This window comes from Hoplias malabaricus, chromosome 2 (assembly GCF_029633855.1).
Source record: "Hoplias malabaricus isolate fHopMal1 chromosome 2, fHopMal1.hap1, whole genome shotgun sequence".
Classification (NCBI taxonomy): domain Eukaryota; kingdom Metazoa; phylum Chordata; class Actinopteri; order Characiformes; family Erythrinidae; genus Hoplias; species Hoplias malabaricus.
Window position 1 is genome coordinate 24,558,671 of NC_089801.1, and position 23,218 is coordinate 24,581,888.

A 23,218-nucleotide genomic window follows, 5' to 3' on the forward strand; every position below is an offset into this window, starting at 1 on the left:
TGTGATATCCTACCAGTTTCTTTAATAGAGTAACTCCTAAGCTGTGATTTAGTGTCAGTAAATTTCACGCGGATGTGGACATGAACAATACATGTACTGTACGTAAGAAATACTTGTAAATTATATATTTTGTCACCTACAGGCCTAGCCAAATACATGTAAATAATAAAAAAGCCCCCTTGAAAAAACCCACAAAGTAGCGAATCCACGAAAGATGAACCGCAAAGTAGCGAGGGATTACTGTATTTGGTATTATAACATAGGTAAGGCTAGGAGTGGTGTTGAATATAACCAATGAATTGAAGGCTACAGTAGAAAAACTGCAGCAGAACTGAAAGGCCACTGCAGTGAGACAGTCGTCTTTTTTTTTTTTTGCAAGCATTGGACAGGTTTGTTATTTCATCTGACCTCTTGTCTCCTGCTTCCTGCCTGGTGGGTTTATTTGCCCTTCTACATGCAGGACGGAGATAGCCAGCACTGAACGCTGTTAGTGTTGCATCATCCAGGTGTACACAGTGTTGCTGCCACAGGCAACCCATCAAAGTCCATGCAGCAAACATGGCAGCTCTGTAGGGAGTTTCCCAGCCTGTGAAACCCACCTGTCGGTGCTCCAAAAATAACAAAGCTGCTGAAAGAAACCACTCTGCCAGCAGTGGGGGGTGGAGGTTGTGGGAGACGGACTCTCAAAGCAATTGGAAACAAACACAGGAGCTCAAATGTTATGTGGGCTAGAGTATATGAAGATGAGCACATAAGTACTGCCATGAACACCTGAAAAGGGCAAGACTAAGATAAAATACAAAAGTTTAAGATAAAAAAAAAAACCACACAGCTGAAATCTGTATATACAGATTAATGACAAAAAAAATGACACACACACACACACATTACACATATATTCACCTACTGAAAGTCATTATGTCAAAAAAAAAAAGACAGGAATGATAAGCTACAGATTACTAACTTTATATAAGATGCATTTTAAGCAATCCATTGTACATAATCATGTAATCCTAAACTAATTACAAAGAGACAATTAAGAATTCGATTCAAAACTGCATGATTTCACTTTCCTTGCAGAATAAAGGAAGAGAAAAAAATATATAATAAAAAGGGGCCATAAATAAAATCCCTTCAGAACACTTCAGAAGCCAAAGGCAACAAAATATAATAAAATTCAGTGTATTAAATGGACTTGTTTGTCACGATAATAAAATTATGACTTTCGATACCTGCCTACATATCTCAATACCAATACTGAAACGATACCATCGCAAAAACCTAAAACATCAGGAAAGTAATGTATGTTCTCTACAAGCTGAGGGCAGTTGGCAAAATTGCTGGTATCTGTTTGTAATCTAGAGTAGATGAGCCACTTCGAGGGAGCTGTGTCTTCTGGAGCTCCGTCTCCGGGAGCAGAGAAGTGGCAGAGACAGCTGTCTCTCTCACTCACGGTCAGTCCCGGTGTTCTAACAAGTCGTGCTACCGGCGAATCTCTTCTATAAAAAGTAAAGTTTGTGCAGAAAGTCGCTGGTGCTACTCAGTCGCTAGAAGATCTGAAAAGTTGCTAAAAGCAGCGGCAAAATCATTAAGACAGGGAGAAGAGGCAAAGTGCTGCAGCTGCACACTGCCCTATGACACTCGTTGGAAACGTATTGTATCGTTTTTAATGACAAAGTATTGAGAAACTTTTCTAGTATCGGTATACCGTGCAACAGTAAACAGGACATTCACTGCTAAAGGAATTACAGAATGTTGAAGTGGTAACAGAGCAGCTTGTTTATGCATATATTTAGATACTCCATATGGCTCTATAACTTTGTAGACACCTGCTCATCCAACATTTCTTCTAAAATACTACTAAGGTGTCAATAGATTTTGTCCCACTTTGCTGCTTCCACTGTTTTAGGAAATCTGTGCACTAAATACTGGAACATTTCTGTGAGGATCTGGTGTCATTTAGTCATGTAAGGTACTGATATTGAATGGTAAGTTTGGGATCACAGATGCTGCAGCAGCTAAGCTCTGAATATTGAATTGTGCTCCAATAGAATCCAGTTGCACTTATCCATAGCCCATATTAGGGTTTTATAACCCTCTAGAGCATGCTTCAGCAGCATGTCCCTTTCTATTGGTCAATGCACTTAAAGAAGACTGTACAAACTGTGGGTGCAACTGAACATCTGTGCCAGCAATGAGTGAATATTAAAAGTAGATGAATTTGTTCATTAGAGGGACTGCCTTCTGCCAGTTTGGACCTTCTCAGGATTGCCCTTTTATTGATTGCTTTATTTCACTGCCAGAAAAGTGTGCTTCCTTTGAAGACTAATTTACTCCATTTAACATATTTCAAGAAATGAAACTCAAATCCAAATGTTCTGCCAAAAAAAATAAGACACTTTCTATAGACTGTAGAGTTCCTGCCCGATTTCTTCTGGGCCATGTTTCCATGTGCACATGTTTGTATCTATGTGGCTTTATTTTGTTTTGGTAAGTTACTCCTACCTTGTTTCCACCATGGTTCTTACTATCACATGGGAGCTGTTGTTCACTATGGTGACCGATTGCTCTCAGGTGCTCTGTGGTCCAGGCTCCTTGCTTAAAAGCCCACTGTTTCAGCCCATCAGTCCAACACTGGCTGTTGTACTGTGTACTGAGGGAGCCTTCTGAGGTAGGAAAGCACAGAGTCATGGCTAAATCTAATGTTTGTAGGCTGCCTGCTGAGAAACCACCGTTTGGCCGATTCTGGAAATCTGCCTTACGTTTCCCATCATCCTGTGGTTCAGCATGATTAACAGCACTTGTAGGACGAAAATGGCAGAAGTAGCAATGATGTGGTTGACCCAGATAAAATCATGCACAAGTGGTTTATCTATTATTTTGAATGTATCTATTATTATTTATTATTCACTTATTAGGACTAAAACAGCTAGAGTATTCACAGATATTTCACTCTGCTGTTACCAGAAGTTGTAATTATTCTGACTAGAGAACACAAGTGTATCATCCTGGCAACATTGTGATGTATTATTGCCTCTGAAGGATGTACAGTATTTGCTAACTCTGTATGATTCCATATTTGCCCATGATTTTTGCAAATTTGTGTTCTGGACATAAATGGTCGAGAATACAAAAACTCTTTGGTAAAAACTAAGAAATACAAGCATGTGTGAATATGTTAACATACAGAGTTAGCAAACACTGTGGCCAAAACAAAAGGTAGCAACCTTTGTGCCTTGGTATCCATCATGTCTCATGGGTCAGTGCTTTAGAAGGCAGTGTTTTTACATGAATGTTCCTGTACATGAATTTTATTTGATATAAAATTATTAGAGGCTGCAAATAATGTTGCAACCTCCGTGCCGTGCTCCCCATAGTGTTAATTATATTCCATGATGCTGTAGTGTTCTATCATTTATGTGTGATTTTTTTATTTTGGGACTATGTAAATAAAACCCCTCGCTCTTGGATCCTGCTTCCTCGCCTGCTCTGTGATAAGCTCTATTCTGACTGGATTATTCTTACCCATGGAAATGCGTTAATGGAATTACTATAGGAGTATCTCATTGATTTTAGCCCCATCCAAGTAAACCGTTTCAGTCATTTTACCAGAATGCACGCTCCTGTTTCATGAAAGATTCCAGCGTACAACTAACCCCAGCTTATATTAACTCATTGTAAACTGACATGTGGGTTAATATTCTGTCATATCCTGTGGTAAAGGAGATTTCTACAGGTCTTCACAGGAATGAAGGTGCTGGAGAAGGCATTTAGTGATGTACCTTATGGAGCATATAAGATGAGTCACTCAAGTACATGGCTAACCTCATTTTAAAAAACATACCACACTAAAGTCCACAAGACGATATAAAAGATTACTCAGAGGTGTGAAACCCGGCTATAGGCGTGTTATGTGTACAGAATGTGTGTCCAACTGATAAATGTACTACTATTAAATGGTTAATAAATGCAGTTACAATAATAGTGTGAAGGATTAGAAATGAGAGAGTATGAGAAAGCATACTAATTATTTTTCTTTTATTTATTTATTTAGAACTGTAGAGACAGTCTAAACTCTAGTAAGCACTGCTGAGTCTGATCCACACTGTGAAATACATGCACATTCCACTACCGTGTGTACACTGAGCAGCCACAATTTGACCCCAAGATTTCATGTCCGGTGTGAATCCATCATAAACATTACTGAAATTTTGCATTTAAATAACATCACATAAAACAAATTCCATCCAAAAAGGGATTCACACAGATAAAATAACCTGTGAAATTCATTTATGAATAAATACATTCGTCTTAGAAACTCTGCGATGGACTGATGCTGTGTCTATGTCCCAACACTAACTAAGGTGAAAAAGTTAAGAGTAGATGAATGAAAGAACATGAATGATAAAGTGTTTTGCTGTGTGCAACAATTTTGTATGTATGTATCTTTACACTTTTATAGCACCTTTCTAGACACCCAAGGACGCTTTACAATCCACACTGCTCAGAACGCTCAGAAAACTCAATCCACACACACACTGGTGAGAAGCGGCAGCCAAACGCGCACAGCGTACTCTCGACCAGGAACGACCGTCCACCTGGAGGACTGCATCGGGCAGGATAGATCACCAATCCATATCTGGGCTCACACATACAGACACTCATTCACACACCAGGACAGTTATTACAGAAGCCAATTCACCTATCCTCCATGTTTTTGGACTGTTTTTGGATTTTCTCCACTTACCCTACACACAGACATTTGGTTGGTGGTCAGTGTGCCCGTCTTGTCAGAGCAGATGACCGAGGTGCAGCCCAGGGTCTCCACAGAGGGCAGAGAGCGGACGATGGCGTTTTTCTTGGCCATTCGTCGAGTGCCCAGGGCCAGACATGTGGTGATGACGGCAGGAAGCCCCTCAGGGATGGCAGCCACTGCTAATGCAACTGCGATCTTGAAGTAGTAGATAGCTCCGCGAACCCATGAACCCCCATGGACGGGGTCAGCAAAATGACCGATGTTGATGACCCAGACAGCCACGCAGATGAGGGAGATGACCTTGGAGAGCTGTTGGCCAAACTCATCCAGCTTCTGCTGCAGTGGTGTCTTTTCTTGCTCTGTGGCGGCCATCTGGTTACGGATCTTGCCGATCTCTGTGGAAACGGCAGTGCAGACAACCACGCCGATGGCACGACCTGCGGCTATGTTGGTGCCCTAAAGCAGATGGATTAAAACATACACGTATGCTGTGAGAACATATTGATTGTTAGGAAAAAGCAGGAAAAACTTTCTACTCTTCTGGGAAGACTTTACACAAGGTCTAGAACATTTCTGTAAAGATCTGATTGTATTCAGCAAGAAGATCATTAGTGAAGGCAAATTCACAAACTCATCATAAATGTAAGGGAATTTGCACTTCTCCAAAGCCGAGTTCAGGGGGACTTTATACCCCTCTAGTACATGCTTAGCATTAGACATGGGCAACCGCTGCACAACTGAAAATATGTCCACATGGGTGCACCTTTAAGCAGCTAAATCCACTAAAAATTTTACCTTTTGGACACTGAGTGTATATCCGACAAACCTTATCTTACACAGAGCAGAGGTGAAAATGACCAATCAGACAAGAAGCGATGTTTTATTCAAAAAGGAATTTAACATGCTGTGTTATGTGGTATACCTCTAATGATCTATTTCTAGACCTCATGCCCTACAGCTTCCATGGTCATTTAAGAATTATCTATAGTTCCATTTATTATTGTGGACTCATCTAAAGTCTCTTAATTATGAAGCTGCACAGGACTAACATGTTCAACCCTTTTTTCCCCTTCCCCATTAATCTGCAATATAAACTTTAATCTTGACGTCAGCGCTTAGCACAGAAGACGAAAAGAAAAGCAGAGCCAAGATCATTTTTGCAGGCCTTATTTACAGTCTTTCCACAAAACTTTGCAGGCTTGCATGGAAACAACAGCAGCATCAGAAATTCCTCAGCTCCATATGCTAATTTTACATAATGTGACTTGGAAACTTCATTTGCTTGGGCATAGAGTAATTCGGTTGGCCATAATGTCATTAGACAGCCTTTTTCCAGGGGAGTCTATCGTTAAAAGGATGATGTGTTGGAAAATGCATATTGGCAGGCTATAAAAAGCACATCACATGAGCACAATTCAGTTTAAGGGACTAAACTTCTAAACCGAGACACACACTATTCGATATGATTGCATGAGCTGACCTGATTAAACTGCTCCAAGGTGTTCCCTAAGCCATAAATAAATAACCTTAATACAATCTAAGTGGCCTGAGGATGGAAAAATGTATTCTCAGCTCAGGAGTTTCAGGGCAAGCAGAAGATCAGTGATCTGACCGGTGTATTTAGACTGAGAGCTAGAACGGACACTTAAGCCATGTGTTTATCTTACATCCTAATACTTTGTGCAAACAATGAGAGAGAGGGAGCGAGTGAGAGAGAGAGAGAGGAAGGGAGAGAAAGAGATAAAAAGACAGATACAGAGAAAGAGAGAGTGAGAGAGAATAAACCTCCTATATTTTAATGCAGCTGTATTATGCAAGACACATGATTCAGTTTTATTTGATCATTGGAGGAAGAGGCTTAAAAAACCTGCTCAACAAGTTTCAGAATTAAGTTTCTCAAAAGAGAAAGTGTTTCATGCAAGATGCATAAACAATGCACAGTAAAATGCTCTAGTAAAAATATGTCAAGTAAAAATAAAGCATGCTTTCCAGTGTCCAACAACTATCAAGATTTTGTCAGGTGCATTCTGACTGGCTATCCACATACCCATGAATAAGCACTTCTGCTTTTTTTTTTTTTATCTTTTGGAGACTAAACACATTTGTTTTCCAGCTAAATTCTTGTAAACAGTGAACATCTACTGGAAATGGACACTATCATTAATAAGGAATCATTCAGTGCAAAGTCCTTCCACTACATGCAGCGTAAAAGCAGTTTGACGGGTCATTTCACTTGTCAGTCAAACAGCCTCTTCAAAAGTAGAGCAGGGTAAGTATAGTATGTTAATATGCTAAAATATTATGACTTGAGAACTGGTTTTATGACTTGAGAACTGGAGGCCGATCACAGCATTATGTTACTGATCTGTGTTGGCTTGATTGAGCTCTATCTTAAGTCCGATCCACCATTTCCTCTAGGCCGCAAGCTCACACCCCCTCTTCCTCCTCCTGTAGCACGCTTTGTAAATGATGTTGTGATTTTAATAACTATAAAGAATTTTAAGTGTGCACTGTATAAGAGTACTCTCTAGGAAGATCTAAGTATCGGATCGGGATCGGGGCAGAATGCCTTGATTGGGACATCCCTCACAGTGATATAATAATAAATGATCTAAATGAATAAATGTATTTCTTGCTTTGTTTTATCTCATTTGAACTCATTAAGCTTAAAATACAATATAAGGCTGACTCTGAGTTCAGAAACAGCCTACATCTGTGCATTTACTCAGGAAAAATAAATTTGCTTTTTAGTAAAAAAGCCCCCACTTTGGACAGCATATATACACACATACACACTATTATTATTATTATTATTTTTCATTTTCTTTAAGTTTTGCAGTTTATGTTTAAGTGGAATAACCTTATTATTTTTAGAAGACTCTACCTACGTTTACACGTTCACATGCAACATTTACACATGCACACACTGAGCTTCTGCTCAAAACAGGAAGGAAATGCTTACAGAAAACAGCATATTCTTCTTATCTTGATTAACAGCTCGAGGGTCCGGCACAGGGTCTGTGTGTTTGATAACTGATACAGATTCGCCTGGGTGAAGAAAAGAAAAGAAACAAAAACAAAATGTATATAATTTAATATCTCAAGAGACATAATGTGCTCAGCTATATGAATACTGCATATTTTTCAGTATGATCTCTCTGGTGCATCTACAAAGTAAAGTTTGTTTTCGTAGAGCTGAGTGCCCTGTGACAATATTTTCAGAATATATCAGCATCTATTCACATCTATTTTCACTTTATTATGAAAGATCCAATTAATATCAATGAACCAATGCTTCCTGAGTACTGCTACAGAATCATTTGTTAAATATATTCTTAAAATATGCATTTCTGCATGCAGCAAATGTACCACCACTACAGTAAACAGATAAAGAACCTAGTCACCACAGAAGATATTGAGCAAGATGTACTTACTGTTTATTGTAATATAACCTTACTTCACAGATGTAATACAGTGTGACTTACCGAGCACAGTACTGTCAGTCTAAAGAAGGACATGTTACCTGTGAGTATGGACTGGTCGACTCGAAGGGTAGTGGATTTAATGGAGACAATTCTAATGTCAGCAGGAACTTTATCACCAACTGAAAAGGAAAAGTTACATAAGCATGAATACAGTGCTCAAAATCAAAGAGAGAAGATTTATTGGCATTAGTTCCTTCAAACAATGAGATCTAGTGTAAGTGATCCAAAGGAAATCCAGGGACAGTCCTAAATTACCTTTGTCAAATAAATTACCACCTCCAAGCACTTCTATATATAATTAATATTTTAATTTGCTGCCTTTTAGAAGGTTCATATTTGTAAACTATCATTGCAACTAAAACAATAAGCTGCCACTTTGCTTTTGTAAAAAAAACTGACATAGAACATTGACTTTGTGGACTACTCTTACTGCTTTAAGACAAGCACAGCTAAGCATTGTCAATTTAATACCTGATCACAGGTGTCAAAGCTTGGCATGCCTCATAAAGCCACTCCAGGCTTTTTATAAGATACACTTATATTAATATTACATTTACTAATTATTAATAAATGCTCATAATTTTAATTCAATACACTTTTTATAAAATCCGGTGGATATTTCCTCATCTTCTGCTAGCACTCCAGTCTGATTGGGTAGTGGAAAAAATGTCTGGTTATTATATGCAGTCCTGGCTCAGTAAAAGGGGAAACAATGTAAGGGTTTCCGTCTGAAACAGCTCAGATGTTCTCTTCTCAGCCACGGCAGAGAAACGACATCTGTACAGTGGAGAGCCCTTTTTAAAAAGCATAAATATAGATGAGGATATTGCTCTATTTCTGTTCCAGAGGTAAGTAATACTGAGCTATTTATACTCTTACTGTTACTTTACTTACATAAGGTGAAACAGACTCAAAATTTGGGAGTCCACTAACTGCATGAAGTTAAACACATACAGAAAATGATACAAAACTAAACAGCGCACGTTACACATGGGTTTATGTGGTCATTCAAACAGTAAGTAAAATTCTACAGGCAACCCCAATTCTACACAGAACCTCTGAGAGATGATTATTACTTCACTGCACTTTTAACTTTGGTATTGTTAGCAATATGACAATTTTTCACAAATGAAAGTGAACAAAAGGGCTTAGAAACCATGAACATAATGTTGACATTGGTGTTAACATATTGACATAGAATACTATAATAATTCATTATCAAAGCAATTTACAATGTAAAAGCTTTAAACCAATCCCAAAGTCAAAATATTTTATTTTCATGTTAAACCAAGCCTCCTGACTTACTTACAGGGCTTGCTTCTTAAATTATTGCGTTTTTTCCCCACTGCTACAATATGGCAGCTGTGAAATTATTAGCCCAATGAATAGGCATTTTTTCATGTAGAAATGCAAAAACTGATAAGAAGAAGGAGTTATACTAGCATTTCACAACATCATGTGTTCAAAGATATTATGAGGTGGACGGTGGAGCTCTGTGAATTTATGTTGTTATGGCTCCATATATATAAGAAGACAATCTCCCAGAAGACTCAAGGAAGTCAGATGAGATATTACAGGGTTCATTTAGCATCAACTGAAATGCAACCAGGGACTGAGTGCTCTCACCTCAAAAGGCTGTTGTTTAGTTTCAAATAACAAACAGGAAATACAACAAGAAGTAACTGAACCAACAGTAACCATCCAAAACCTTTGCACTTACAGCTGCATTTTCCAGATAAACACTCGATTACAGCAGATCGAAGTGGTGGCCAGTGCAAAAACACAAGCCTGTAGGCAAAGACACTCCATACCAGAGACACCTAACCTGCCTCCAAATACAAACAGCATGCACACAGCCTTGACTGGTCAATTCCAAGCTGATGAAGAGACAGTCACTCTGGAGGATCAATACTATTCTCGAGTGCTACATCAAGACATGAAAAAACATTGTTCCAAATTTAGAGAGGCAGAAAAACACAAGGTTGAGACAATCATGATCGGTGTCTGGGAAACAAATCTACTCAATAATCTGTGTTATTTTTACCCTTTTGTTGATGTTCTTGTTCAGTGTTTATTGAGAAGAGCAGGATTTATTCTATATAAATATCATCTAAAAACATGTTTTCATGTATTTTATTTTATAAATATAGATCAAATGTCCAAGTGTCAATGCAAAGCATGTGTTAAAGAGTATAAAGCTGTAGTATTGGGCTACAGAGCTTCATCATTCACTTGTAGACTCTTTTTGTAAACATTTAACCATATATTTATTATCCTGTACATCAAAAGTGTCCTCTACCCTTTAAGACTCTTATTTCTCTCTTATGTTACATCTGCACTTTTACTGTAACAAGTTTGATCCCTCTGCCTGAAAAAGGTCTCACTGACTCCATACGCACTTTTCTATGTTTAAGCAGAAAAAGGAGACTATTCTTACAAACTGTTTTATCTGTGAAAACTTTGGACAGACCGGGATGGAATCTTCAGACTAGCCAGTCTAACAGTTTGCGCAGTTTCCTTCCTGATAGAGGCAAAATATGATATATTTGGAAACATATTAAATGATCCATAGCCTGGGGACCAGGCGTGTCAAATGCATGTTCATTAGGAGTGTTCCATCTCCTACTGATCCCAGGTCAGGCCTAATGATGTTTCAGTGCTTTACAGACAAGCTTGTTACAATTAGATTATTTGACAAGGCAATTACGCAGCTGCTTCAGCACCTAAAAAAAGAGTAAAGCCACGGTCCAGGCAGGGGTTGTGGGTAAACATCTGTTCTACCTTCTCAGGTGAACTATGCAAATAAACAAACAAACAACACTGAAAATGTACTAAGGAATGTGGGGTTGTGCGGCTGGGTCCTGGTAGTTATGTCCCAATACCTTTCATAATGCAGGTTCTATGATACTTGTCGTAAAATGATACCTAAACGTATTAAAGGTGTAGTTCATGATTGTAATAAAAAAACACTTTACAAAATTCAGATGTTTCCTTCTCATTTTTCAGCACTCCAGTCTGTTTTCGTGCTCGAATTTGGTGTAATGTGTTTATGAAGCTCCAGTATCTGTAAAGTTTCAAGTAAAAAAACTGTCTCAGTCTGGTACGCCAGTCTTTTTCTCTTTCTGCTCATGGCAGAGGCATCTGGAGTTCTGTTGAAAAGCACAAACCGAAATGATTGCTCTATTCCTGTTCCATAGGTGGGTAATATTGACTTAATTGTGCTGCTTCGGGTCACTTAAGGTGGAAATGTCTCAAAATTTGGGAGACCGCCAACTGCATTACTACAAAACGAAACAACTTGAGTTACATATGAGTTTCTGTGATAATGCAAACATTGATTTAAAACTTACAGACAATTTAAACTTCAGCTATGTACAAACAGTACACAAAGGATTATATTTAATGTATAGTTAATTATTAAAAGTGCATATTTGTGATTGTAAAAATTTAAGCCACCCATTTGACCAGAGGAGAATGGGCTACTCTGGAATTTTGCTTCCTCAAGAGCCACTTGAACACATGCACGTTAACCCAGAAATACTCCTGGAGTTCCTCAGGATAAGCTGTATGTGGCAACGCAAACACCCACAACATTCGTCCCGGATATTACACAGCAAACTACAACTAGCCCACAGGTCAAGACTCTGGGTAAAGTCTGAATCAGCACGTGTGAACCCAGTTGCTAATGTTCAGGAGTATCACCTGCATTGGTGCCACATTATTATTATGTGTATCACAATACACCGGTCTCAGTACAGGTAGAAGATAATAACGTCAAGATACAAGTGTCACAACATAATACAAATATTTGTACCTGTCTCACAATTAGATACCTATCGCAGTCAGTATAAGACACAAACAGCTCAACACAATTTAATGACGGCACATTAAATATACAATAAAATTGACATTTATAATTTATAATATAATATATTATATATGATATAATTTATAATGAAGCATTAGAACCCAAAAGGGAAATCTATCACATGCCTGAAACTGAGATTTTAATTTGCAGTAACACAAACTCAGTTGCTCCAAACTACATTTATACAACAGCTGTGAAAATAACATGAAACCAAAGAAGTCCCATACATGGTTTTAAATGTGATTTAATATTATCATTGTTATCAGGTAACAGCATTTAATGAGGGATGAAAATAAGCCCGAATAAGATGGTAGAAAATAATATATTCAGCATAATTTTTAGTTGCTCCACTAACAGCTGTTTGTATGTAATGTCTTTTTTTTTTTTTAAACGAATATGAGTTATTGTGAAAAACTTTTGTTATTGCAAATATTAAATAAAAATGCTCTTCAGCGAATCAGTTTGTGTTCAGGACAAACTCACCATAACTGACATTAACATAAGCAAAAAAGTTGAGAGTGAACAAGAACATTTTCACAAAAACAACATCTGCTAACCCAGCATAAACAGGAAAGGATGCAGCTTTCTGTTGATTTCTTCTTGCAACATTGATCATGAGATTGTACTTTCACAAGTATCTGCCTTGCTACTTTTTGAAGGTCTCATCAACTGTCCTAAGAAAGCATGAGACAGCATACACTATCAGCCAAACTGAAATACCTTTTAATTTGAATACACTTCACTCTCTCTTAAACCTCATGCTGTTTAAAATTCCTACATGAGAGCACGATACGTATTTATTTTTATTTATTTTATTTTATTAAAAATTCTTGTATTTAAAATGTTTTGTGCTTCTCTATTTTTGGAAGAGATGTGAACCTAAATGAGACACAGAAAAATGGTGGTCCATACATTCACCCAGAATTAACTAATTATGAATAGTGATAAATAATGTGGCCAGTCACACACACCTACAGCACCGTGGCTAACGGGCAATTAGAGGTGGCATTCTATTCACATTGGACATAAACTGCATGAAAATATAATACCATGAGTACAGTTGTCAAAATTATCATGTTTACTAGTATTATCACAGCATTTGTATCTAATTAATGATAGCACAATTTAAGGTGTAACAGGGCACAACACTGTTTAAAGTGGAACAGGCAGAGGGTTTGTAATTCTGGTTGAATGTGTTCTTTTCTGCATGAGATGTCTTGTTTCTTGCTAAAAATTACATGCATTGACTAAACCATTATCTTTCTACAGCTAAATGATTTTACAAGAGAATCATCATGAGTTAGAGCACTAGCAACTGCCTTTCTGTCTTAAAGAGCTCTGGTGTGGTGCTGGGTCTTGGGAAGTGAGATTGGGCACCACACCTTAGCTTTGTCATGGCACCATGTCTCCGCTGGCACAAAAATATGCTGCCATTACATGGGCCACGGCGCTGCAGCCCCTGAGTGATTGTTCATAACTTTGTTTGATGCTGCAACTAGCATGCGTTTTTCAGACTGCTGAAATCTCAATAATTTACATAAAAACAGTAACACTAACCACTAACCATCAGTGGTGTACCATGAAACGTGTAACTACTTCATGTATAATTCACATAATGTGAGCCATTGTCAGCCAGGTTACAAATTACCTAAAAAGTACATAAGCAAATGTACTAGGAAACTTTGTATTTGATCAACGTGAAAATGCAAGAATGAGAAAAAGAACAGCTATTAGCAGACACTAGCTCTTTCACTGATTGTCAGTCAAGCAATGTTAAAGAGGTTTTGGTTTTTAACATCAGGTGGGACAGTCAAAAGAAGAAGAAGAAAAATTATCTTTAAGAGAGGTTATAGTGAGATACAGACAGACAACACAAACAGGCAAAACTTAATTTTCATGGAGATGCTACTGGACTCAACTCCTTTTCCACTCTATATGTCCCCCTCCCTCCCACCCCTCCCCTCTCACTTGCTATGCTCTCCATCACATTCTTTCATAATGCCATTATACAAAAACAAATCTTTCTCAAATGGTGTTTCTCACTCTTTCTTATTTTCTTGGTTCAATTTTATTGTTCTCCCTATTGCTTTCTCTTCCACCCACACAGTCAGTTATATTACCCCTTCTTAGGCATGCCTCCAGTTCATTCACTATGTTCAAAATCACCCCATTAGAGGCTCTTCTGGATGGGAGTAGAGGGCAGAAGGGGACAAAGTTGCCCCCAAGTTCATTCCTCTCCCTATCTCTTTCTCTCCATCATCCTACTCTCTGTAAATGCGTTCTTTCACTCACACACACAGACTCTCCCATGTCTCAGTTCTTCGGCCTCCTGACTGCCCCCAGCCTTCCTCCCACCAGCCTGCCAGTCGGCATGAATGGCTTCAGAGCCTATCTAAATGCAAATGTGGCCTGCTCCAGTTATGGGACTTCTGTACCCAGCAAGAACAATACAAAATGAGATAAATATACACAACCATTATGCATTTGTGTGTATGTGTGAGGAAGGGGGACACTGAAATGGGGGTGTTATTATTATTATTCAGAGGTGGGGACTCGTGTCTGAGACTTTAAACGACTTGACTCGACTTGGACTTGAGATAAGGGACTCATGAATAATCTTTGTGTAATGTAATCATTACTATTATTACTACTAGTATTATTATTCAGAACTACATACTATTGAATGACATGGAATTTCTCTGTAGTTTTGAAGTAATTCAGTACTTCTTTAGTATTTTAACTGAATTACTTTAAAACTAACTTTATTTACCTCAGAGAACCAATAAGCAATGCTTGTTTTAAAATCTCTATGAGTATGAGCCTGAACAGTCACACAACCAGTGGAAGGTCAAAAGCTGTTAAAGGCGATTTTAAAAAACATTAAGTATGTTGAGGGTGCTGTTCTATTTGTGCTCCATATATGGGTAATATTGACTTATTTTTGCCCTGTCAGATTGCTTATGGTGGAACTTGCTCCAAATTTGTGAGACAGCTAACTGCACGAAAGTAAACACATACAGAAGGTGCTAAACATCAAAACAGCCTAAATTACAAACGAGTTTCTGTTGTAATTGAAAGAGTGAATAAAAACTTAGACAATTTAAATTTCAGCCACATGCAAACAACAGTCGTGTTCTTCCTCCTGAAACATACAGCTCCACTTTAAAAGATGCAGAGCTTCTGAATGAAAACAAGCAAGAGAGGGAGTAGTTCCACAGAAATGATGTTGCCTTTAAGCGTAAACACTTGCACCTACACAGTGACCACAATATTCACCAATCAGTGATGATTCTGTTATAGTGCTACTCATCAGTGTATCATTAAGCACATACTCTACCACATGGAAAGGAACTATGAATGGCTTTTCCAAAACAACAAGGAGAAGGACCTCAAAAGACTGCAAAAGAGGGAGATTGAAAGAGAGAAAACACTTCTTCACAGCTTTTCCATGTTCTCAGAGCTTGCAGAAAATTCCCTTCAGGCTCCTCAGGATCCGTTGAGATGTTTTCCACATCAGAAAAAAAACAGCTGGGGGAAAGTTCCACTGTGGACAGCAGGATGGACAGTGGGTTAAGCAGAACAGTGGGGTAACCCTGGCCCAGCACTGCTGGAAACCAAACGTGTAAATAGATTTACACGAACACTTACCCGGCGGTTTCCAACACCCTCTAATGCTTTGCTAAAGGTGTGCCAAAAGTTCCACTGGAAGGGGTAAATGTGGCTCCGGGACGGTGCAGAGTCTAAGCCACCAGAGAAAATCAGGAGAGGGTTCTATACATGTGTGTGGCTTCTTTTTCATTGTTCCACTGTTGCCATTTGTTTTGAGTCCCAGTCCCTGTTTTAGTTACAGATTTAACTGCATCCTTTTAGAATCCCCATAGCTCCTCTTCACTTTCCTTTCCACAGCTATTTTTCACTCTTCCTCCCAGTTTTTCAATCTCTGGGTTTGAAATGTGGTATATACACACACATACATATATTTTTGAAGATGCTTAGCAACAGGATTATGTAGGTAGCAGCAGGGTTTAATACAGAGAGAGAGCCACTTTAAAAAATGGCACTGACAACACCTTCACCCAGCCAGCTCTCTGTCTCTATTCACACATTCGATCATCCTGTCACTTTTTTCCCTCTCCAAAAGGAAAAACTGTGCCAAGGCAAAAGGGGGCAGTAGTTTCCAGAAGATAAAATCACTATTGTATCCAATAATATTAAATTACACTATTAAAAAACATGAACATGCACAATGCCATGGTCCTCTATTTTGTAGATAAGCTTGTGCTCTTGGCCTCAGGATGTGGAGGTCTCAGGATGATTGGATCAGACACAGCTGTGCTGCTGGAGTTTTTAAACCCCTCAACGTCACTGGTGGACTCAGAATAGTCCACCGACCACAATGTGCCAATGTCCAGGGTCCATGACTAGATTACAACCAACACTAACTGTGAAGCAATAGAGGAGCTACGGTTTCTGACTTTACATCGACAAAGTGGACTGATGTGGTATGTGTCTAACAGAGTGGACAGTGAGTGCATACAGTGTTTAAAAATTCCAGCAGCAACTGCTTTGTCCAATCCACTCATTCCAGAACAACCCACACTAACACAATTTTGAACACAACTCTCATGATTTTTAAGGATTTGGAAGAGATATTGAATGGATGTTTCAATATTTGGTGAGGGTTACTGTTGTCATTCATTAAAAAAGCTTCCAAAGCCTGCTTTAAAACCTTGAGATCTCCTAATCTCAAGGCTGATTTCTTGCAGAGTGCTGCGTCCCACAGCGCGGCTTCACTTACTATCTTCTGCATACAACGTGCCACTAAGAGCAGAGTGTATGCATGAGTTAACCACAGCTTCGTGAATGTGGTCTAATTTGAGGTACAAAGCTGACAACATGAGCTGTTGCGTCTCCACAGTTCATCATAAGTAGGCTGTTTCAGCCTGTTAGGCAGTTTTAGGCTTCATTTGTACTAGCATTTTTATGTTGATGAGCTAGAATATGGGTGGAACGGGGGTTTCCAAGAGCTGAGCATTGCTTTTTAACACTGCTGAGTCTGAATACAGGCGGAGTGGAGTGTTGCATTTATCAAGAACATACATTTATCCAAAAAATGAATATCTGAATCTCAGAAAAATAATACCTACTTAACGGACAAATATATGAATGACTGAATATTTAGGTCCAGCCCCACACTCTCAGAAAAAAAAAAAGCTACAGTAGAGTTACATTATTGTCACTAAATGTACAAACAGTTTAAACGTTCCTTTAAATGTACCACAGTGTTTTTTAAAGCCCGGTCCTGTTTCCTAAAGGTATATTACATACATTACTCTTCTCCAGAAAGGGAGGTGAATATTTGTAAAATTTCATTACAGCACTGTGTAAAAATAAAAGAAAACTATACAAGTTCTGGAGATGAAATTGGGCATATGAAATAAATTTTAAAATCTGACAGTGTACATATCACAGCCTAAATCTCATTATTTATCAATGTACATGCCAGTCAATTGTATTTTTCTTGTAAAAGAACGTCGTCCTGTTCTAGGTTTAGTGATCAATACAAAGCACCGTGCTGACATCATTAGACTGAAATGTGTACATCATTTCCACATGAATGAAACAACCTCATTGTCAGGGTTGTTGTGGCATATTTTCTACAGGTGGAAACATTGAACATTACACTCATATAAATTGAGTGCTTCACCTTGAGTGTACGGCATGGGCACTTACTCAAGGTCGAGAAGTGGAAATGACTGTGCTATAAGCATCTGTGTCAGAAGCAGTGATGTAATATGGCTGGACCAGACGTCTGTCAGACCTGACCTTGACAGGTAAGGGAGTCTTTGACTGGTTGCCATGACGACAGGTTTTTGGGGCACCCGCGACGAAGTGTGTGTGTGTGTGTGTGTGTGTGACTGTGAGGAAACACAGCCTTTGCAGGAATGCAGGCTTGTCTCAGCAGGGACTCAAAGACTGCCCCAGAACAAAGAGAGACTTGTTCCTGCCAAACAAAACAGGTAACATAACCCACATTCATTCTCTCTCTCTCTCTCTCTCTCTCGCCCTTATACCACCATTACTTTTGCTCATTTTCCTGTCTCTCTAGAGCGCCCCCACCTCAACCTCTCTCCTGTCCTAGTCTGCACACTCTCTCTATCTCCTGGATTCCCTTCTGCTTTAATCTCAATCAGTCTCCTTTATTTAATTCATTGCATTCATAACATTTTCATGTTTCATTTAAACAGTGCAAAAAGTCATTGTATTTCTGTGTGTGTGTGTGTGTGTGTGTGTGTGTGTGTGTTTGTAAATCTGCAATATGATAAATGAGGACCAGAAATGAAGAAATAAATAAATTAGCATCATTCTCTCCCCAAGTCCTGAATTTCTCTTTCCCCCTTTTCATATTCTGAGCTCATTTCTTCTCTACCATTCACAGTCAGCAGAAGCTCTGTCTCTGTGATTCTTTAGGAAACACATCATGCTCCTGCTGAAAAATGGGAGGCAGAGGTTTCATTATATATATAGATATGTATTATTTATTTATTTAGATTTTTAAACTGAATAAAACCTCTCTTTTACCACCATCTCCTTTGTTTTGCTGGCGGAGAACACTAAGAGCATCGCTGTGTAATAAAACGATCCACTGCACCATGTCCATTCACTGAAAAACACACCGCTCTTTCTCTCCCCCTTTTAATCCTCCAGCTCCATTCAGCAGGAGACTGCCGTGTATATGAATGAAAACCTGCAAAACGCACAGCACCTCCGCCCCTCCCTCTCTCATTCTTCCTCTCTAGCATCTTTTTCTCTCTCTCTGCTCTTCCTGTGCATACTGGATTCCACACACAGCAGCACTTATTCCTTCCGAGTACAAATGCAAGAGGTCTCTCTCCCTGCATATATTTTTTTCTGTGTACAAACCCAAGAGATCTTTCCCTTTCTCAGCTCCGTCCTTTCTTCTCATATTTATCTTTCTTCTTTTTCTTATTCATTTCTTATACCCCTATATCTCTTTGTTTCTCTTTTTCACCAACCATTTCCTCCACCCTTATCTCCCTCTCCCTGTTATTCTTCATATCTCTCTCCCTACCACCACCATCTCTTGTTCTTTCTGTAACTGATGTCCCTCTCCCTCTCCCAGTCCCCTTCTCGATGTCAGATTCCCCTTGTCTCATTCTCTTTCTGCATTTGTTTTGCATCTCGCAGATGTAGACTGCAGATCATTAGCTAGTCGCGGATTATAGAACAAACTCTAATTGCTTCAATGATGAGTGATTTTCTGAAATGTCTGTGTGCATTGTGTTTATATACAATCTACCACAACAAAATCAACAACAGGCTACAGGACATAACACATGAGTTCACATGAGTAAAAAACACACAGAGACAGAGAGAGCAAGAGAGAGAGAGAGAGAGAGAGAGAGTGTTAGTTAATTTTTCTGGTGACAAACACCGCAAGGAATCTGTGTAGCAGGAGTGACCATATGGAAAAGCACAGAAAGGGAGCGAGAGGGGGAAAGGGAGAGAGGGAGACAAAACAATGAAAAGAGTGAGAAGACAGTAAGAGAAAAAAATGATGAGAGGGATACTGAGAGAGAGAGAGAGAGAGAATTAAGAAACACAGAAGAGAGAGAGGGAAAGAGAAAACAGAGGGCAACTCTCATTTTAGTACACAGAACACACACGTATATACACACACACGTACACACACGTATACACACACACACACAGCTCTGCCTGGCATCCTACTGCATGCACAGGAAGGGCACTTACGTAAGGCAGTCTGGGATATTCCTGCTCGGTTTCCAACTCTGTTGCTGGCTTAGAGCCCCGCATCAAACACACACACACACACACACACACACACACACACACACACACACACACACACACACACACACACAGGGAAACCAAAAAGTAACAGCCTGTGTTTGTGCATTTTGGGAACTTAAAAAGCAGTGAATCTGTCTGTCAACCCTGATTCCTGCCTCTCAGAAAGTCCGGTAGGTTAGACAGACCTGCAGAACAGCTAATTACATACAGTTACATTTGAGTGAAATGTTTGGGCAGACGGACTTTCCAACTCTGGCCCTGTTCTGATTACAGCACTCTTTCCATCAATTGGTTGCAAGTTTTACACCAAGAGAGATGCACATGTTTTATTCCTTCATATTCTGTAACTACTTCTGCCTGTTTAGAGTCACACTGGGTCCAGATCCTACCTGGAATAATAGGAGCATGCCCTGGACTCACTCACAGCTATGGACACATTTTGTGTAGCATGTCACCTGCAAATGTTTTTGTAGATGGTTGGAGGAATGCAGAGCATTCCACCAGACTCCTCACAGACAGTGACCTGTGATCGGAATTGAAGCCACAACCACAGGACCTTGGAGATGCGAGACACAGATTCCACCTGCGGTACCAATGTGCCTGCCATGATAAATCTGACGAGCTTACAAAGGGAATTCTGACATTTTAAGGGAACTCCCAAAACATAAGAAACTGTGTAGAGGTCCTTACACAAGGAGTTGACAAGATGTTTAGCCATCAATCACTGTGTATTCAGGAGGATTAGATGCTGAAGGTGGAGGGTTTTCTGTGAGCAGCAAATTGTTCTTTGTTTAAATTCTCTTAAAATAATGCTTTATTAAGTTTGCGGAAAACAAACAATAACGTGGAATGTGAATGTCCAGAAAGGTTGCCAAATCAGCCGGAAAACACACGCAATGTCTTTTATGTGTTGAGGCTGCAAGGCGCTCCAAATAAAGGGGTCTAGCCAACAGAAGCCCACATCACATGATTTGTAGGGCAAACGAGGGCACTCTTTAGGGACCCTGTGGAATGGAATTTAACACAAGCCTTTTTTTTCTCATGAAAAAGGCTATATATAACATGCAGATGTTTTACTGAACGTCAGAGTAGTATAAACATCTGTTAACACTGACAAATGATCAAATAACAATTTTGGAGACAGCAACTTTTGTGCACAGCCATTAATTGTGACCATCGTAAGTCTAGACACCGTGACTGGCCTATGGTTCTTGCTAAATATAGCCCATATGCTGTTTGAAAGTTGTGTTCTGCCATGGTTTAGATGGGAAAAAAATATTAGCATGTCGTTTGCTGCACATGTAGTCCATGAACTAAGCAATCCACTAAAAAATATTAATTCTGTGGGCTGAGCAGTATTGTTGAGACTGAAAAGCACTTATTTAGGGGTTGTGATGAACAGCCTGCACTTTCATGTAAATCATGAAAACACTGTACGCAAAAAAGACATGGAATACAGAGCATCCCTTCGCTTATACACTCCTTCACTCTAAATTTCAGTGCATGTCCACAGCCATCTTTTTCTGATTACCTCTATGCAGCATAAAGAGAAAGAGTGGTTTCTTAAAGAGGCAAGGCTAGCAAAGTGGCATAACTACAAAAATGACAATAAGGATAAGAAAGTTGTTCTGCTTACTGGCCACTTCCACAATGTCTCCAGGAACAATGTCCCTTGCTTTGATCCTCTGCACTGCTTTGCGGTTCATGCGGTACACTTTTCCCATCTCTGGTTCATACTCCTTCAGAGCCTCGATGGCGTTTTCTGCATTGCGTTCCTGAAAACACACAACATTACACACATTTACTCTGTATGAGTGAATGCCGTTTTTTTTAAGTTTTACCCTTAAACATTTCGAGTGTTATCTTGCCCCTAGGAAGTGGTTAAAATCAACCCCTGCAAAATGGGACAACCGTTCAAGAGCCTGATACATATGTAATCAAAACACATACAAAAAAGGGCAGAGCTTTAGCGGTGCTCTGCTGTCAGTCTGCAGGAATATCAGAGAAGTGCTGCTGGGCTTTAATGCAGTTACATTTAGAGACACCCTACCACTGGCAAAACAGAGGGGTAGGGCTAATGAATGATATGAGATTCACCCTATGATTTCAACTTCCAATTGAACTAAGTATGGCACTTTTCCACTGCATGGTATCTACTCAGCTCAGATCTGCACCTGGTACATGCATTTTTTTTTTTTATATCCGACTCAGCAGCTTGTAAAATTACGCTGTGGTCTTTTGAAGAAGTTCAAACACCAGGATTGGTGGCAGACGGAAAAACTCCAGCGGACCTGCAACAAAAAAAATCTGCTGATCTGTGACAACTTGGGCGCAGAGCCTTATTCATTCCAAAAATAAAAAACAACACACGAATACACAACAAGCAAACATTACCGCCACCACTGTTGTGGTTTTCAAAGCCCAGGGTTTTTGCAAAATCACCACCTACGTTTCTCGGGGGGAGCAGTGGTAGTAGAAATGTGACCACTGAAAAGCGTGTCGAGCTGTGCCGAGCCCAGTTAAATAGATACCATGCAGTGAAAAAGTGCTTTTAGTGAAAGACCACATTGTGGACTAAGATTTTTGCATTTGTGTTGTTAATTTGCTTATATTTACAAGTTAATTATAGTAATTAAGCAAATGCTTCTGCAGACTGAAGATGAATGCATGCAACAGGAGAGAAATACACTGAGAAATTCGCTGAAATCTGAATCTGAAGGGTTTGATGCGAAACTTCTTTTATTCAACAATCTAATTGGAAAACCTTAGTCAGGTCCAGCTACCCAAATTACAAACCAAGCACCATCAAAGGATGAGTTGTAATTCCAAATGCATTTTAAAAATGCAAATGTGTGAACACAGTCAAGCTCATCTAGAGAGCGAACTATGACCAGCCCTCATTAGATTATATTTTACATTTTATCTGATTAGGCTCAAGAATTAACATTCAGTGTGGCACTTTCATCAGTGGGGAACACATACAGGCGATGGGAGAACAGAATGTCTAACTGTTCTTAGGTCATCTTCAACAGTTTGAAGCCATAAAGATACTGCCAGTCTCCATAAGCAAATAGCTGACAGATAGGAAGTGTAGAGATAGGAAGCAAATTTCATTGCTATCAAAGGCTTTGCACATCTTTGTGAAATGAAAACAAGAGAATGGCTCTGTTTTATGTCCTACTGGCATAATGATACAAAATGGCCTCCAGGAGTATAGGGTTTTAGTAGAGATGACAGGCTTTTCCGTCTGCTTCCAGTGATGTGTAGTGTTTT

At 39.2% G+C, this 23,218-nt stretch overlaps 1 protein-coding gene across 3 annotated transcripts in view; it reads right to left on the reverse strand.

Annotated features, from left to right (window-relative positions):
* atp2a3 (ATPase sarcoplasmic/endoplasmic reticulum Ca2+ transporting 3) overlaps positions 1–23,218 on the reverse strand; it is an 82,041-nt gene that overhangs the window by 26,406 nt on the left and 32,417 nt on the right. For all 3 annotated transcript variants that reach the window (XR_010796517.1, XM_066657283.1, XM_066657296.1), the window contains exons 5-8: positions 21,582–21,720; positions 8,280–8,360; positions 7,719–7,804; positions 4,748–5,212 (exon numbers count right to left, since the gene is read on the reverse strand). Coding sequence is in view for 2 of the 3 variants with exons in the window: in XM_066657283.1 (XP_066513380.1) it covers positions 4,748–5,212; positions 7,719–7,804; positions 8,280–8,360; positions 21,582–21,720 (771 nt within the window). In the remaining variant the exon portion in view is untranslated. The remainder of the gene's footprint in view (positions 1–4,747; positions 5,213–7,718; positions 7,805–8,279; positions 8,361–21,581; positions 21,721–23,218) is intronic.